Consider the following 17,993-nt stretch of genomic DNA (forward strand, 5'->3'; position numbering starts at 1 on the left):
GCCTCCTGCATGCCCTCCACTGCGTGCAACCGAGGCAAGTGCCCTTGGCCGGAATCGAACCCAGAACTCTTCAGTGCGCAGGCCAACGCTCTTTCCACTGGGCCAAACCAGCCAGGGTTTAACGATTTTATTTATTGATTTGAGAGAGAGAGGAAGGGTGGGGGGAGAGAAAGAGGGAGAAACATTGCTTTGTTGTTCCACTTATTTATGCATTCATTGGTTGCTTCTTGTGTGTGTCCTGGCTGGGGATTAAACCAGAAACCTTAGCCTATCGGGTTGACACTAACCAACTGAGCTACACGGCCAAGGTGTTCTTTTTCTTAAAAAAAAAATTTTTTTTTTAATTAATTTCGGTGAGGAAGGGAGAGGGAGAGAGAGAGATAGAAACATCAATGATGAGAGAATCATGGATTGGCTGCCTCCTGCACACCCCCTCCTGGGGATCAAGCCCACAACCCCAGGCATGTGCCCTGACTGGGAATTGAACTGTGACCTCCTGGTTGATAGGTCAACACTCAACCACAGATCCACACCGGCCAGGCAAGGTGTTCTCTTCTTATTAGCAACGGTTATAACATTTCCTGAACTCCTACTCAGGGCCAGTAGCTCTGTTCCATCCTGAGGCCACAAATAGGGAGGCTGGAGGGAAGTAGTGGGCAGAGGATGAGCAAGCCAACCAACGGAGAAGATAACTTCAGACAGCAATAGAGCAAAGAAGAAAAGGAGAGAAAGTGAGCATATCAAGGCCTGGGTGTGGCCACCTTGGATAAATAGTGGATTCCACGAAGGGTGGGCCCCCAAGAGGCCCAGGTTGGGCTGGTCACGGGGTGCTGCATCAGGACTGCAGTGTGGGTGGAGCTGAGGTTGCTGGAGAGTGGGGGAGGGAAGGGGCAGGCCCGTGGCCCCCAGGTCTGAGTGGGGTGGTTAGTGACTGCCAGAGGGTCTCTGGGCCGTGGGGATAGCAGGTCAAAAGCACAGGGTGGCCGAAACCAGTTTGGCTCAGTGGATAGAGCATCGGCCTACGTACTGAAAGGTCCCAGGTTCGATTCCGGTCAAGGGCATGTACCTTGGTTGCGGGCACATCCCCAGTAGGGGGTGTGCAGGAGGCAGCTGATCGATGTTTCTCTCTCATCGATGTTTCTAACTCTCTATCCCTCTTCCTTCCTCTCTGTAAAAAAATCAATAAAATGTATTAAGAAAAAAAAAAAAAAAAAGCACAGAGTGTGCAGATAAGAACAGAGGCTATGCAGTCTGAGAGAGGGCACTGCTAGAGCCTGTGGGTAGAGGGCTGGGCACCTGGACTCCTGGATTCTGAGGGAACAGAGGGTAGTCCTGGGCCCCCAAACCTACGGGATGGGACTGTTGGCCTCTGAGGACACAGGGCTTGTATTTCTCCTAATCTGCTTGGCATTAACCTCCGCCAGCCTTTCAGCACTGTTGGGGCCGTTTTCCCAGGTCCTGAGGCTGGGCAGCTGTGAGCCTAGTGGAAAACAGGGGCCCTGGGGAGGGGTTGTGGGAAATGTCCCTAAGTCCCCAGGGCCTGGGAAGAGCTGAGGCTGCCAAACCTAGGGGGTGCTGGGGAGGGGGGACCCCGGAGGAACAATCCCTGCTCTGTCCACTTGTTTCTCACGGACTCAAGCCAAACCAAACCTCTGCCCAGGCCAGTTCTGCGTCCAACCAATCCTAGTGCCCTTTCCAGATCCCTCCTTCCTTTCTCAGGCTCCTACCCCAGTCCTGCTCCCCCCAGGACCCCAGAGTCCAGGCCCCCACACTCCTCCTCCCTGAGAACTCAAGAGTCAGGGACCCCAGATTTCTCCCGCAGACTCAGGAGTCCAGACCCCCAACCTCTTCTGAGGAAATCAGAAGATCAGGTCCCCAGGCTCCTTCTCCCTTAGAACTTGAAATCCCAACTTCTGGTTGGTGTTGGGCGTCCCCTAGTGGAGGGCAGAGTGGATCCGGCCTGGGATTTATTTACCAGTTAGAGGGAGTGGAAGAATTTATTTGATCACTCAATGGGCATAGGGGGAGGGCTTTGCAGGGCTCCTTTCTAAGGTCACAGTCCAGCTGACAGCCTCTAGCGCTTCCACGGGTCAGGACTCAGCTGCATGTGAGAGAGGGAAACAGACTGGGGCATTTTGTACCTGGAGCTGAGAGCAGAGACGGGGTTACAGTGAAACTGAAGATTAAGTTTCAAAGCCCCTCACTTGCCTGGGCTTTCTGTGGTCTTCTATTTAAATTTGTTTGTATAGCCCTGGCTGGTTTGGCTCAGTGGATAGAGCGTCCGCCTTCGGACTGAAGGGTCCCAGGTTTGATTCCAGCCAAGGGCACATGCCTGGGTTGTGGGCTCGGTCCCCAGTAGGGGGCGTGCAGGAGGCAGCTGATCAATGATTCTCTCTCATCATTGATGTTTCTATCCCTCTCTCCCTCTCCCATCCTCTCTGAAATCAATACAAATATTTAAAAAATAAAAAGTAAATTTGTTTGTATAACTTTGTACTTCTAAAAGAGAGGCCTGCTTGAGGGGGGGTGGTCATTTGGGGAAAAAGGAGACATATGTAAAACTTTAGACAATAAAAAAAATTAATACCCCCAAAATAAATAGAATAAAATAAAAGAGAGGCCTGCCCTGCCTGCTGTGGCTCAGTTGGTTGAGCATTGTACTGTGCACTGAGTTTGCTAGTATATTCCTGGTCAGGGCACATGCCTGGATTGTGGGTTTGATCCCCCATAGGGGTCATGCAGGAGGCAGCTGATGGATGTTTTGCTTTCACATCGATGTATCTCTCTACCTCTTCCTTCCACTCTCTCTACAAATCAATAAAAATATTTTTCGAAAAAGAGGCCCACGAAAATCTCAGTCTGCCCCCAGTCTGGGGGACATAATCAGTATGTTCATTGGTCCTTTTTTTTGTTTGTTTGTTTGTTCATTGGTCCTTGATCGATAATATCACAGAATCATTATTACTACCATTCTCTGTAAGAGAACTGGGCACGAAGTTGTCTAAGGCTCCTCCTTGCCCTTGTGTTGATCCTCAGAAGTCGTTGACCTTCTGCACTCAGAGTTTCATCCTTTCACTCAGCAATCACCCCCTGGGCAGTGCTGGAGGGTACGGCAATGACCAGGACAGCCCTGGGCAAGCCCGACACACCACACCCATTTCTGACATTGATGACCCAGTGAGCAGGTATGGGGTGAGGGAGTCCAGGGATCCTGGAGGCAGAAAGGCGGTGCCCCGCCCAGCCTAGGGGGTCAGGGAGGGTTTCCTGACGGAGGTGATATTATTACTGAGCTGAGAGCTATAGGAAAGTGGAGGAAGAAGATAGTAAAATAATTAGAACCTCCCAGTAATGTGTAAGGTTCGAAGTGGCAGCACATGTTGATCACTTTCTAAACGTAAGGCAGGGGGCCAGGTGTTCTACATTGGAGATCTCACTGGGTCTTCTAGAAAGCCCTACAGGGCAAAAGGGGAAGAAGAATAGCTGGTGCTAGTATAATGCCTAGTTTGTTTATTTATTTTTAAACATTTTTTTAATATATATTTTATTGATTTTTTTACAGAGAGGAAGAGAGAGGGATAGAGAGGTAGAAACATCGATGAGAGAGAAACATCGATCAGCTGCCTCTTGCACACCCCTACTGGGGATGTGCCCGCAACCAAGGTACATGCCCTTGACCGGAATCGAACCTGGGACCCTCGAGTCCGCAGGCCGACGCTCTATCCACTGAGCCAAACCGGTTTCGGCTTAAACATTTTTATTTATTATTATTTTTAATCCTCACCCGAGGATATTTTTTCCATTGACTTTTTAGAAAGAGTGGAGAGAGGGAAAGACAGAAACGTAGATTGGTTGCCTCCAGCACGCTCCCTGACCAAGGCCAGGCTGGGGAGGAGCCTGCAACCGAGGTAAGTGCCCTTGGCCGGATCGAACGGGAGACCCTTCGGCCTGCAGGTCGATGCTCTATCCACTGAGCCAAACCGGCTAGGGTTATAATGCCTAGCTTATACCAGAGGAGGAAACGGAGGCTTAAAGAGATATGTCACTTGTTCGGGATCATTTAGCCAGTACAACCAGAAGGTAAACCCAGGTCACACCTCCACCCAATTCATTGGTGAAGGTTTAACAGCCGCTGATACTCTTCTGTCCTTTGGGTGGGCTGTCATAACACTCTCCCCAAGCCAGGAGTCTCTGAACAAGTGTAGAAAGACACGCACAGCTAAGAAAGTATGCAGCTCATACAGCCCTCGAAGCCTCGTCCCCAAGCCCATCGAGAACACGCATGCGCGCTAAAGTGGCGGCCCGAAATCTAGGGAAGGGGCTGACAGGATCCAATTTGGAGGTGTGGTGGCCGTGAGAACCCTGAAATAGTCCTCTGAATGCACAGGGAAAATATATCCTCACGGGGATCTGCGGAGGAGAAAGGATGTTAGGAAAAGAGGCGAGAGTCGGAGGAGGTTGGTCAGAAGCCCTACTCCCTGAATCTGGATACGGTGTCCTGGAAGTTCCTTTAATGCAGGATGGGCGTGGCTCAAGCAAAAGGTTCTGAAGCGGTACGGTGGCCGGGAAAGCTCAAGAAACATGGAACGGAAGGAACTCGAAGAATCGGCGGAGTGAAGCGGGCGGGACGGCCTGGAAAGCTCACATCACTGGAAGAGGCTGGCTCATTGGAGAGGGCAGAAGGAATGGAGCCTGTGGATAGCGCATAGTTAGCTGAGGAAGTCCTGGGAGTTCGGAGCAGGCAGCGTGTCCAGGTGAAAACAAACGGGCTAAACTTCGGTGGCCGGATTGGTTCCTTCAGAGCCGGAAACCACTCCCCCGAGAGGCGTGGTCGAGGCACTCTTGCCCGGTACGGTGGCCGGTAGGTCGCGGAAAAGCGTGAAATCTCGCGCGATCGCGCTGCTGCCGTCGGGGACGGGGCGGGGCTGGCGGCGGGGGCGGGGACCCGGAGCGGGAAGATGGCGGCGGCGCAGGAGACGGACGGGGCCGGCAGCGCCGTGGTGGCGGCCGGAGGAGGCGGCTCCGGTCAGGTACGGAGGCCGAGAGGGGCCTGAGGGGTTCTTCTCCACTCGGGGGGCCTCCCATGGGGCGTGTCCTGCCCCTTTTCGTGGAATCCCGTGCATCGGGGGCTCCTTGCCCAGAGGGACCTTGAATACCGGGCCCAGGCGGGGCCGGGTGGCCCGGGAGGCCGGACAGTGCGGGGAGCAGGGCCCTGTTGCGCGCCGGGCCCCCTGCATGCTCGTGCTGAGCGGCCACCAAGCTCATTGCTCGAGCTGGAGACAGCGGCGTGGAGGGACGCAGTCTTGTACCCAGGCTCCCTAGGTTCTCGACTCCTGATTCCAGGCTCCACGTCCGTTCCCAGAGTGGTCTGGCATTCAGGGTCTCTCTTGCAGGGCCTGACCTGTGGACAGTGATTGATTAACTGGGAGTTTTGTATCTCTGGGGGAAGTCAGGTAATCACCGTGAGTAAGGGCACAGGCTGTGGAGACTGACAGACCCACTTTACAGATGGGAATCCAAGGAACAGCGAGAGTAAGGCGCTTGCAGAATGTCACCCAGGTTGGGTTGGGATTCATCCCATGTAGCAGTTAGTAGACGCTGCTAACCCAGCGTGGTCAGGACTGGTATGGGTGTGCTTTTGTCATAAACTAACCCTATGGGGGAATTAGTCCAGGTGCTGGTGGTTTCTGACCCGCACCCCCACAACTAAACTGAGGCTGCAGAACATACTAGCTAGTTCAGGCAGCCACCCTTCAGGCATTTAGGGAATGACAGCAAGGTGCTGTCGGACCCACCCACCCGGCTGTCACTGAGTGGGAGCAGCACCGGGGAGAGGAGCTCAGGTTGGGAGGGGAGAGTGAAGCCGAGTTTCTCTGTGACCTTGTGCTAGTTCCTCTCTCTTTGGGCCCTTATATCTCCAGTGGTAAATGGAAGGGTTAGATAGGAGGGCCAGCCATGTGCTGGGCCACAAAGATGGCCACATATATGTCCCTGCCATCAGTGGAGCGGGAGAGAAGAGTGACATGTAAAGAATGATAATACTGGATGACTAGGGCAATGACAAAAGTCTATGCCAGGGACCGAGGGAGCCAAGAGGAGAGGCAAATAATATCACCTGGAACACCAGGAAGAGATTTGTGTGATAGAGCAAGACACACCTTGTTTAGCATCTTCAACCAGGCCCTGGCCCCCGGGGGCAGTGGGCGGGGGGCGGGGGGTGGAATTTGCTCAGGAAATGTTTGCTGCATTAGCACTGGAAGGAAGACTCAGTCCCAGTCTTCAGGGGCTTCTCAGCCTTGCTGAAAGGTCTTTCTCCCTTGGAGTTTCTGTTGGTTACTGGGTTCATGTGTGTGTGTGTGTGTGTGTGTGTGTGTGTGTGTGTGTGTTTTGGGCGGGGGGCGGGGGGGATCCGAGGGGATGATGGGAGAGACTAGGGCTCAGGGTGCCCTGATTGCTGCGAGTGTCCACAGACCCCCACACACCCTAGTCTTCTCTTGTTCTACCTCTGCTTAAATCTCTTGAGGCATTCCTTTGCTTTCGGGATAAAGTACAAGTTCTTTAGCAGATCAAGGCGCTACACGATCTGACTTCCTTCAGACTGAGGATGTCTCAACCTCAGCACTTACTGACATTTTGGGTTGGATAATTCTTCACTGTGGGGGACTGTCCTGTGTGCATTAGGGTATTTAGCAGCATCTTTAGCCTCTACACACTAGATATCAGTAGTGTATACACCACTCCCCAGTTGTGACAACCAAAAATGTCTGCAGACATTGCTAAGTGGCGGGGGGCGGGGGGGGCGGGGAGAGGGGCTGCAAGATTGCCCCTGCTGGAGAACCACTGGATGAGAGGAGCATCCGCCCATCGGAGCTCTTTTATTTCAGGAGTGTGCCTCGCTGTCCCTTCCTCATAGCCTGTGCATAGGTTTCTCCCTTCCTTACCCGGTTGATCCTCACTAGTCCTGTGCATCTCAGATGTTCTCTCCCCTAGGAAGCCCTCTCGGACCCTCTCAGACTGGGTCAGGGCTCCCACAGCCCCCTGGGCTCCCCTGTCCCAAGCACTGCCCACACTGGGCTGTCACTATCCACCTGTCTCCTCCGCTGACAGGACTGCAGGAGCACAGAACTGGGACTGTCTTGGTCATCACCGTGTCCCCAGCACCGCCCAGCTGGGGACTTGGCACAGGTCAGGTGCTCAGTGTTGGTGGAATGAATGGATCTTGAGGCAGAGCCTAAGCTGAGGTGGAATTCCCATGGTGGATCCAGGTGTTCCGTGAGGATGTGCCGGAAAGCCTCTGGCCCAGCCTCATGGTTTTAGCTGCTTCCTGGGCCCCTTGGTGCGTGTTCCTGGAGGTAGTGGGTGAGATTGGACATGTGGATCCAAGAGGAGGAACTGTGCTGTGTCCGCAGCCACCACCACCCCCTCCTGGCCTATGGGGTCTAGACAGGCCTTGGCAGTCTCATGCTCCAGCCAGCCTGCTGCCCCGTCAGCCGAGGGCTGAGACACAGGACCCACAGATCCAGCATTCATCCCTTCAGTTAATGTGTATTTTGTCCCCGCTACAGGCTCTGATCCATGCTAATGCTGGAGATACAGCTGCGAGCAAAACAGAGGCCCTGCCCTCTTGGAGCTCATGTTCTATTTGAGGGCTTCAGGGTGGGGGTGGAAGAACAGACGGGACTGTTCTAAGATAAATAGGAAAATGTATAGTGGATCAGATGTAACAAGTGCCATGGACAGAAAGAAAGCTGGGAGGGGGATAGGAAGTGAGGGGTGGGTAGGAGGGTTGTAATTTAAACAGGGTAGCTTGGAAAGGCCTCGCTAGAAGGTGACATTTGAACAGACTTGAAGAAAGGAGGCACATAGATACATGGGGGGAAAGCCTTTCAGGTAAAGGGAACAGCAGGTGCAAAGGCCCTGAGGTGGGAGGTGCCTGGTGTGAGGAAGGAGCAGTGAGGAGACTGGTGTGGCTGGAGCTGGTGCGTGAGGGGAGATAGGTGAGAGCAGAGAGGCAGGGAGGGAGCCAGATCAGGCCCTTGGGGACCATGGTGAGGACTTTGCCTTCACTCTGAGGGAAGTGGAAGCCACTGGAGAGTTACCTCTTTTTTTTTTTTTTTATTGCTTTTTGGAGAGAGAGAGAGAGCCCACAATCTGGGTATCTGGGTATGTGCCTTGACTGGGAATCGAACCTACCGCTTTTTGGTGTAGGGTAGGCACACTCCTGAAATAAAAGAGCTCCGACGGGCGGATGCTCCTCTCATCCAGTGGTTCTCCAACCAAATGAGCCACAGTGGCCAGACAAGAGTTACCTTTTTATTGAGGTGTAATTTAGATACTGTACCGTTCACCTGTGGTCAGTATAGACTTCGGTGGCTTTTAGTACATTTGTGCAGTTGTGAGGTACAAGCATCATCACAGTCCAGTCTGAGAACACTTGTCCCCTCAAAACATGTTCCTTTTGCAGTCACTCTCTGCTCCTACAGTGTTCCTTTTTGTTGCTGAGTACTATACCATGTACAGATACATGCGTTTCTTCATTCATGGAAGGACGTTTGGGTAATTTCTAGCTATTGTGGGTAATGCTGCTGTGGACATTTGCGAATAAGCTTTCTCGTGGACATACGTTCTCATTTCTCTTGGGTAGGACCCAGGAGTGGGATCGCTAGTTTGCTTGGCAGGTACATATTTCCCTTTTTAAGCATCGCCCTTGTTTTACCAAGCAGCAGCGTCATTTTTCCCACTAGCAGTGTCTCCACACCCTCACCTGCAATGTGGCTGGCCCTCTTTTTGATGCTGGGCATCCTAGTGCACAGACATCTCATTGCGGTTTTCATTTGCATTTCCATGGGAAGGTGTCCAGCCAACTTGTCCACTATTGCGGATGGGAGAACAGGCCTGGGAGCCAGCCAGAGGTGGGGTCAAATTCTGGCCTGGCCTCAAGCTTCCGTTTCTTGACCCAGAATCAGCTCAGACCTGCTGGAAGCCCTTACTTGGTCCCCCAGTGCTCCTGAGTGAGGGCCGTGCCTGTCTAATCTCCCTGTCTCCTGGCCAACCCCTTCCCCGAATCTTTCCCTCTGCCCAGCACACCCTTCACCCAAATGTCAGAGACAGCGCCTGGGGAGGCCTCCCTGACCCCCTAATCCAAGGGTTTTCTTCATCTTCTGCTTATTTCCTCCAGGGCACTTTTCCTGTTTACCATTTTTATTTTTTATTTATTAAAATATATTTTATTGGTTTCTTACAGAGAGGAAGAGAGAGGGATAGAGAGTTAGAAACATCGATGAGAGAGAAACATCAATCAGCTGCCTCTTGCACACCCCCTACTGGGGATGTGCCCGCAACCAAGGTACATGCCCTTTGACCGGAATCGAACCTGGGACCCTTGAGTCCGCAGGCCGACGCTCTGTCCACTGAGCCAAACCGGTTTCGGCTTGTTTACCATTTTTAATTTTCCCGTTTACTGTTCTGTAGGTGTGTTTCCCTCTATATCCTGAACTCTGGGAGAGCAGGGCCAGAGCTGTGTGGCCACCACCGGTCCCACCACCTAGCACAGGGCCTGGCACACAGTGAGTGCCCAGGAAATATTTTTTCCAACACACGAAGGAAATCTTTTCTGAACAAAATACACCTGCATTTTCACAATCTGGCCCTTGGGTCAGAGATGGGAAGCGTCAGAGAAGGGAAGTGATGTGTCCAAGATCTCACTGCCAGGAATGATGGGATAAGGCCTGCAGCCTGGGTCTGTCCGACCACCTTTCACCATGGTGCTGTCCTGCACTTTGGGAGACGACAGAGAAAAGCCCTTGCTGGTAAAGTGACAGGGAATGACAAATGACACCATTAACAAACACTGGCCTCAGCTCCCGGGCAGCCCCATCTGGCCAGGGGGCCTCTGTCCCTGCTCCCCAGGGCTTTTGAGGCTGAGAGAAGAAGACATTGCAAAGGAGTGGGCTTGGGGCTGTGGCGGGGGCAGGGGGGAGGCTGGGCTGTGGGGGGCCCCGGAGGGGGTGGATTTGGGTGGCCTGGGTGCTGGGGGCAAGCCCTTCAGGGAGCATTTGTTGATTCCACAGGTATTTATTGAGCCCCTGCTCTGCCGGCCCGAGGCTGGGTGATGCTTCCACCTGACGGTGACCATGACAGTCCTGGGCCTGCCTCTTGAAGGCTGAGGGGTGAGGGGACGGAGCTAGGAGGAAGGAAGAGGGCAGGACTGGGAAGTTGGCAGGTTCCAGGACAGGGCTGGGAAGTTTCTCCATCTTGGGCCTTTCCAAACCTGACATGAAATTCTCTGCTTCTGAGCTTCTCTTTCGGAGGGAAGATTCCTTTGGGAAGCCCTGCCTGACTCGCTGGCCTGCCTACCCTCCCTCATCCTGCTGCTGTCCTTCCTGGGACACAGACAAGTGCTTTAGCCTCCCCAAGCCTCCATTTGCCCACATGGAGATGTTTGAGGTTCCGGCCCACAGGGTGGTGTGCACTGTTTGTTGCACTCACCTTCGTTGTGGCTCACAGCAGTGTGGCTCATGCTGTGGTTGTGTTTTTCTGTCTGTCTCTCCTGCTGTTTCAGGAGCTCCTGAAGGGCTGGGCCCTATACAGAGCCAGCCACAGCGGAGACCTCAGGAACTGTTTGCTCAGGGAAGGACCATTCAGATAAACCCATGACTTGCATCGGCCATGTGACCCCTTCTGCATTGTTCCTCATAGTCACCTCCGCATCCTTGCTCCCTGGGCTGCGGCCCCATCCCCAGGGAGCAATGGACAGTCCTCAGAGTCAGACTGTGTCTCTCACCACCTTTGTTTCTGTACCTGCTGCTTCCCTCATTGCCTCCTCTGCACTGGCCACTTGTATTTTAGATCTCGGCGCTGATGTCCCCTCTTCCAGGAAGCTCTCCCTGACCTCTGGACCAGGTGCCCCCTCTATGTTCAGCCCTGTGCCAGGTTGCATTCTCCCTCCTTATCCTGGTCTCTGTCTCCTGCAGGTGACCAGCAATGGCAGCATCGGGAGGGACCTGCCAGCGGAGACCCAGCCCCAGAACCCACCCCAGCCAGCACCCAACGCCTGGCAGGTCATCAAAGGTGTCCTGTTCAGGTAAGCAGATGCCAGTTTGCTTTTTTATCTTTTAATAAGTTTTTACTGCTTTTAGATAGAAAGAGGAAGGGAGAGGGAGATTGAAACATCGATGAGAGAGAAACGTCAACATCCATTGGCTGCCTCCTGCATGCCTCCTGATCGGGATCAAGCCCGAAACCCCAGCAGTCAAACCAGTTACCTCCTGGTACATGGGTCGATGCTCAAGCACTGAGCTACACCAGCCGGGCATGGTGTGCTTTTGTTCATGGAAAAAAGTGCAAATGAAAGGGAAGAATCCTTAAGGATGACCATCATTTCTATATTGGTGGGAGCTGTATTTTTTTTCTTAATGATAGAATTTTTTTAATGGGGTAAAATATACCACATTATTAATATTCTAGGGCTGCTCTAACAAATAGCACTAACTGGGTGACTTACACAACAGAAATTAATTTCTTACAACTCTGGAGGCCAGAAGTCTGAGATCAAGGGCATGTCTGGTGTCTCCTGAGGCGTCTCTTCTTGGCTTGTAGATGCCTGCCTTGCGGTATCTTCACATGGTCTTTCCTCTGTGGGTGCCTATGTCCTAATCTCTTCTTTTTTGTTTTTCTTTTTTTCTTATTCTTTTTTTAATCTCCTCTTCTTATAAGGACACCAGTCCTATTGGATTAGGGCTCACCCTATGGCCTCACTTAGCCCTATCTGCAAATACAGTCACTGAGGTACTGAGGGTTATGACTTGACATATGATTTGGGGGATACAATTCAGACACAACATACACATTACATGTAACTTACCATTTTAACTATTTCTAAATGTAACATTCAGTGGCATTAATTATACTGACATTGTTGTACAACCATCACTACCATTCACCTCCACAACTTTTTCCTCTTCCCAAACTGAAACTCTGTCCCCCTTAAACACTAACTCCTCGTTGTCCCTTCCCGCCATCCCTTGACATCCACCTTTCTACTTTCTGTCTCTGAATTTGACTGCTCTCAGTACCTGTTTTAAGTGGAGTCATACGGTGCATCTTTTTGCGACTGGTTGCTGGTGATCCTTTTACATGTGGATTCATATGGCCATTCCTGGGCGGTGGGAGCACAGGGCGTGCCTCCTCCAAGCCCGGCCTCTGAGGCCTGGAGAGATACTGGGTGGATCTGCAGAATGGGCATTTCTTTCTCTGGAGAGGTATTTTAGCGAAATGGTCAAGAAACCAGGCCACACAGTCAGGCAGCCAGTTCTTCCCCTTATTGGCTATAAGGGGCAACAGGACGTAATTGTTTAAAGCAGTCATCCCCTTGGCTAGAACATTCCCACCTGGCCATGACCAGATGCAAGGGATGGTCTTTATTTTGGGAAACTGAGCACCCAGCTGAAAAGCAGGGGTTCTGTTTCTGAGGAAGAATGGAATAGTGGTTCAGGGGGAGCAACATCTCATCACTTCCATGTCATCTCCCCCCCAAAAAAAACAACAACACTGTAACTAATACATGCTTATTGTACAAAATTAAACAATTCAAACAATACAGAAGAGTATAAAGAAAATAGTAACAAAGAAGTGTAACGTATTGGTGGTCATCCTATTAACACATACCTGTAATTGGCCTTAAATGAGATTATAGAAGGATTCTCACAGACAAAGAGTTATTCAAAATAGAGAAGAATTGGGAGCAGCCTGCTTGTCCAAAATAGGGGATCAGCTACTGAAATTTTGGGAGGAGGACAGGTAGCATCAGACTGTGTCTAAGAGCCCAGGCCTGCACATACATCTCAGCACCCCCACCCCAACCTCTGAGCTGTGTGACCTGGTCAGGTGGTCGCTCCTCTGATGCCTGAGTTTCTACCTCAGAGAGGAATCCTGACAGCTCACAGGTCATCAAAAGAATTCCAAGAGATCCCTCACTGGTGGGGCTCAATTGGGCATCATCCTGTGCACTGAAAGGTTGCTGGTTTGATTCCAGGTCAGGGCTCATGCCCAGCTTGTGCGCTCCATCCTTGGTGGGGGTCATGCAGGAGGCAGCAGATTGATGTTCTGCTTTGATCTATGTTCTGCTCTCACATTGATGTTTCTCTCCCTCTCCCTCTCTTTCTAAAAATCAATAAAAATGTCTGAAAAATAAAAGAATTCCATGAAAACCCATGTCAGCTGGGGGCATAAGAGCTGGCACGTGCTCAAAGTTGGGCATGATTGCTTTTGTTTACTGTTTATAAAACCTTAGAACATATAAAGAGGAACAGTTGAAAGATAGTCCACAAGCCTCGATGCAGTCACAGATCACCTGCTGGTGGGGGACAGACCTGCTGCCTCTGAGAGTGTCACACAGGACAGTGAGAAGCTGTTCAGGAGAGAAACTCTGCACTCTGCAGCCAGGACACTCATACGTCTTTCCTGACCTGTACCCCACGCTTCTCCAACTGTGGAGCCCCTGTCCCTCCTCTTCCCCGTTCCTCTCCTCCCCCCATGTCCAACAAGGACTTGGCATTTTCTTATGTATCAGTTTCTTTCATGCTTTAAGCAGCTATGAATAGAGATTATTTTTATCTTTCCCTTCATTTTTACATGAGGCAGCCTACTTTATAGTTCTGCACCTTGATTTTTTTCATTAGCAATGTATCTTAGAAATCTTTCCACATCGGTGCATAAAGGAACTTCCTTCAGATAGGCATTTTTCCACCAGCCACAGTGTAGGCTAATTTCCTTTCTTAGAACCAGGCAGCCCCAAACATCAGTTCAGAGTCTCTCCTGGAGTTTTAAAATGGAATCAGGCTTTGTTTTAAGGGGTCTGTAGCTCCCTGAAGCTTCCAGCAGATTGCATTGAAATGGCCTTTTTTGAGGGTAGTCTCCATGGTTCCTAGCACATCCTCAAATTACACCAGTGCTTACCTGGAGCTGGGAGCTGGGTGGATAAATGAATGGGGTGGGAAGGAGAGTTTTCACTATATGTCTTTTCATAAATCTAAGTTTTTTCTGAACCTGTGGAAGGAATATCTATTTAGGGTGGGAGAGATTTAAAGGCTCTGGGATCCTGTGGGCCTGGGATCCTCTGGCGGGGCTTCGTGGCCTGGGATGCTGGGGTGGAGGCAATGTCCACAAGGCCTCTGAGTGGGCCCCAAAACTGTGGGTACACGAGTACACACAGATGTTCTTATGTTCTTCAGGGCGCAGGGGATCTGGAATCCTAGAAAGGTCTGGTCTGGTCTCCCTCGTTTTACAGGGGACCCAGAGGACCAGAGAGGTTGGGACTCCCTCCTCAGGCCACACATTAAGCCAGTGGGCGTCCCTGCTCCACACTCTCCCTGGGCGAATTCACTCAAATGGCAGCCTCTCTTGGAGGCAGAGGGATCCCCAGAGATTGTCGGTGCTAGACCTTCCTTTCCCCAGCCATGTGCATCAGGGACTTCTTGGGGAGGCAGCAGATGGCTCAGCTGGGCCATGGCTCCTGAGACCCCAGACCCCAGGGCTCCATTGGCTTCTACAGGCAGAGACAAGTTCCCATGCCTGATCGGTGTGGTTTGGGGCTCAGCAGGGAGGCACCCTACCCATATCAGAATTCCCTTGTAGTGTTTTTCCATTCCAAAGTTTATTGTATGACTTTTTCCTATAAGGAAAATAATAACAATAATAGCTAACACTTGTACTTACTGAGTATGTACCTGGCTTCATTCCGAATGATGTCATTGCATATGTATATATCAGTGTATTTAATGCTTATAAACAACCCTACAAGGTAGGCAGTGTTAGCCCCATTTTAATAGTGGAGGAAACAGGCCTAGAGAGGTGAAGAAGCTTGTTCGAGGTCACAGTAAGTGACAGAGCTGGGCTTCAGTTCCAGGTACTGAAGTTTAGAGGCTGAGCATGTAACTCCTCTGCAATGTAGCTTTTTCCTTTTTTTAAAAAACATGTTTTTATTGATTTCAGAGAGGAAGGGAGAGGGAGAGCAAGAGAGATGGAAACATCAATGATGAGAGAAAATAATTGATCAGCTGCCTCCTGCACACCCACTACTGGGGATGGAGCCCACAACCTGGGCAAGTGCCCCAACCAGGAATGGAACTGCGACTCCTGCTCATAGGTGCTCATAGGTTGACGCTCAACCACTGAGCCACACCAACTACCGTAGGTTGCTATATAGGTTTTTATACCTGTAATTAATAAGTACTTGTCTCAGATAATAATTACACAGCTGCTGTATCTGAGAGACCTGAATTAATGCAATAGATATTTATTTCTCGCTCATATACTAGGGTGGACTAAGCAGACCAGAATTTTGCAGTCTGCTGCGACCCAGACTCCTCCCTGTTTTTTGATCCACCGTTGCTAGGTTTTGCCCCTATACCTCAGGGCCTAAGACAGCTGCTGAAGATCCAATCACCACATCCATATTCCGGGGGTGGGAGGGATGAAATCAAGGAGGGATGTTCTTTCTCATTAAGGACACTTTCCAAAAACTCAACATAACACATTGTTTTTTCATTTTATTGACCAGAACTTTACCTTGTATCTTTACCCAACTGTAAGTAAGGCTGGAATTGTCTCTTTTCTGGTTGGCCAAGGGGTCCTGCTAAAATTTAGTTTGCTTACCAAGGAAGAAGGGGAAGATGGATATTGGGAAACAACTATCAATCTGGTGTAGTTTTGTTTTGGGGCTTTTATTTTCTTCATTAGTGCCGGGAACCAATTCCAGCATTTAATAATTACAAGAGTTTCACCAAAAGGTTGGTGAAACTTGGGGAGCTCAACAGGGTTGAGTCAGATGTAGTTTACCTGTTGGATATGGCTAAACGGCACTTCCCCCAAACCTGAATAGGATAATAGTTTGCTGCCAGACAGCTCAGGGCATTTTAATGCCTCCTGTTGGCCAAACACCTAAACAGCTGTAGGCTATTCCCCAGACTGATAATGCTTCTGTATTCTACCCTTTGAAACCTTACCCTTTGAAGTATATATTTCCACCTTGCCTTGGGACAAATTGTGTTTAATGAATACCATGGGGTCCTTAGACAAGGTAGAGTCTTTAGCTCCCTTTAGCTGAAGCTCCTCTGACCCCCAATGCCTTTCAAAATTATCTTTTATCTTTGGACTCCTTTTTAAAAAAATAATTTTAAATATATATATATATATTTTTTTTAATTGATTTTTTACAGAGAGGAAGGGAGAGGTATAGAGAGCTAGAAACATCAATGAGAGAGAAACATTGATCAGCTGCCTCCTGCACACCCCCTACTGGGGATGTGCCTGCAACCAAGGTACATCCGGAATTGAACCTGGGACTTTTCAGTCCGAAGGCCGACGCTCTATCCACTGAGTCAAACCAGTTTCGGCTGGACTCCTTCTTAATCATCTACGCGCAGCCCCTTTCTCCAGAATGCTAAACCCTTTGTAAGGCTGGGAAAAGAACCCCGGCACATTAGAAAAAAATTCAAAAAAAAAAAGCATAAAGAAGAAAGTAAAAGTCACCTAAGATAACTGTCATCATCATTACTGTATTGACACAATCCTTTCACACATTGATTCATGTTGATGTTCACCCGAGGATATTTCCCATTGATTTTCAGAGAAAGTGGGAGAGAGAGACAGAGAGAAATATCGATGTGAGAGAGACACATGGATTGGTTGCCTCACACACATGCCCTGACCAGAATTAATCCTGGGACTCTTTAGCCTGCAGGCCAGTGCTCTATCCACTGAGCCAAACCAGCTAGGGCTGTGTATTCATTCTTTTTTTTTTTCCATTTCAATAAATCTTTATTGTTCAGATTATTACAATTGTTCCTCTTTTTTCCCCCCATAGCTCCCCTCCACCCGGTTCCCACCCCACCCTCTGCCCTTACCCCTCCCACTGTCTTCATCCATAGGTGTATGATTTTTGTCCAGTCTCTTCCCACACCCCCACACCCCTTTCCCCCGAGGATTGTCAGTCCACTCCCTTTCTATGCCCCTGATTCTATTATATTCACCAGTTTATTCTGTTCATCAGATTTTTTATTCACTTGATTTTTAGATTCACTTGTTGATAGATATGTATTTGTTGTTCATAATTTTTATCTTTACCTTTTTCTTCTTCCTCTTCTTAAAGAATACCTTTCAGCATTTCATATAATACTGGTTTGGCGGTGATGAATTCCTTTAGCTTTTTCTTATCTGTGAAGCTCTTTATCTGATCTTCAATTCTGAATGATAGCTTTGCTGGGTAGAGTAATCTTGGTTGTAGGTTCTTGCTATTCATCACTTTGAATATTTCTTGCCACTCCCATCTGGCCTGCATAGTTTCTGTTGAGAAATCAGCTGATAGTCGTATGGGTGCTCCCTTGTTTTTCTCTTGCTGCTTTTAATATTCTCTCTTTGTCTTTTGCTCTTGGAATTTTAATTATGATGTGTCTTGGTGTGGTCCTCTTTGGATTCCTTTTGTTTGGGGTTCTGTGCACTTCCTGGACTTGTAAGTCTATTTCTTTCACCAGGTGGGGGAAGTTTTCTGTCATTATTTCTTCAAATAGGTTTTCAGTATCTTTCTCTCTCTCTTCTTCTGGCACCCCCATAATTCGGATGTTGGTACACTTGAAGTTGTCCCCGAGGCTCCTTACACTATCTTCATATTTTTGGATTCTTTTTTCTTTATGCTTTTCCGGTTGGGTGTTTTTTGCTTCTTTGTATTTCAAATCTTTGACTTTATTCTTGGGATCCTCTAGTCTGCTGTTGGATCTCTGTATATTATTTTTATTTCAGTCAGTGTATGCTTAATTTCTAGTTGGTCCTTTTTCATATTCTTGAGGGTCTCACTAAATTTATCGGCCTTTTCTAGAAAATTCTTGAAAAACCTTATAACCATGGTTTTGAACTCTATATCCAGTCATTTGCTTTCCTCCATTTATTTCATTTGTGACCTGTTTCTTTGTCTCCGCATTTTGACTACTTCCCTGAGTTGA

General features: G+C 49.6%; 1 protein-coding gene across 1 annotated transcript in view; it reads left to right on the top strand.

The window, feature by feature from the left end:
* Window positions 1–4,934: 4,934 nt before the first annotated feature.
* The window catches only part of CLPTM1 (CLPTM1 regulator of GABA type A receptor forward trafficking), a 32,684-nt gene continuing 19,625 nt past the window's right edge, over window positions 4,935–17,993 (top strand). The window contains exons 1-2 of the mRNA XM_008158367.3: window positions 4,935–5,027; window positions 10,971–11,080. Coding sequence (XP_008156589.1) covers window positions 4,956–5,027; window positions 10,971–11,080 — 182 coding nt within the window. The 5' untranslated portion in view covers window positions 4,935–4,955. The remainder of the gene's footprint in view (window positions 5,028–10,970; window positions 11,081–17,993) is intronic.

This window comes from Eptesicus fuscus, chromosome 21, assembly GCF_027574615.1.
Source record: "Eptesicus fuscus isolate TK198812 chromosome 21, DD_ASM_mEF_20220401, whole genome shotgun sequence".
In the NCBI taxonomy this organism is placed as follows: domain Eukaryota; kingdom Metazoa; phylum Chordata; class Mammalia; order Chiroptera; family Vespertilionidae; genus Eptesicus; species Eptesicus fuscus.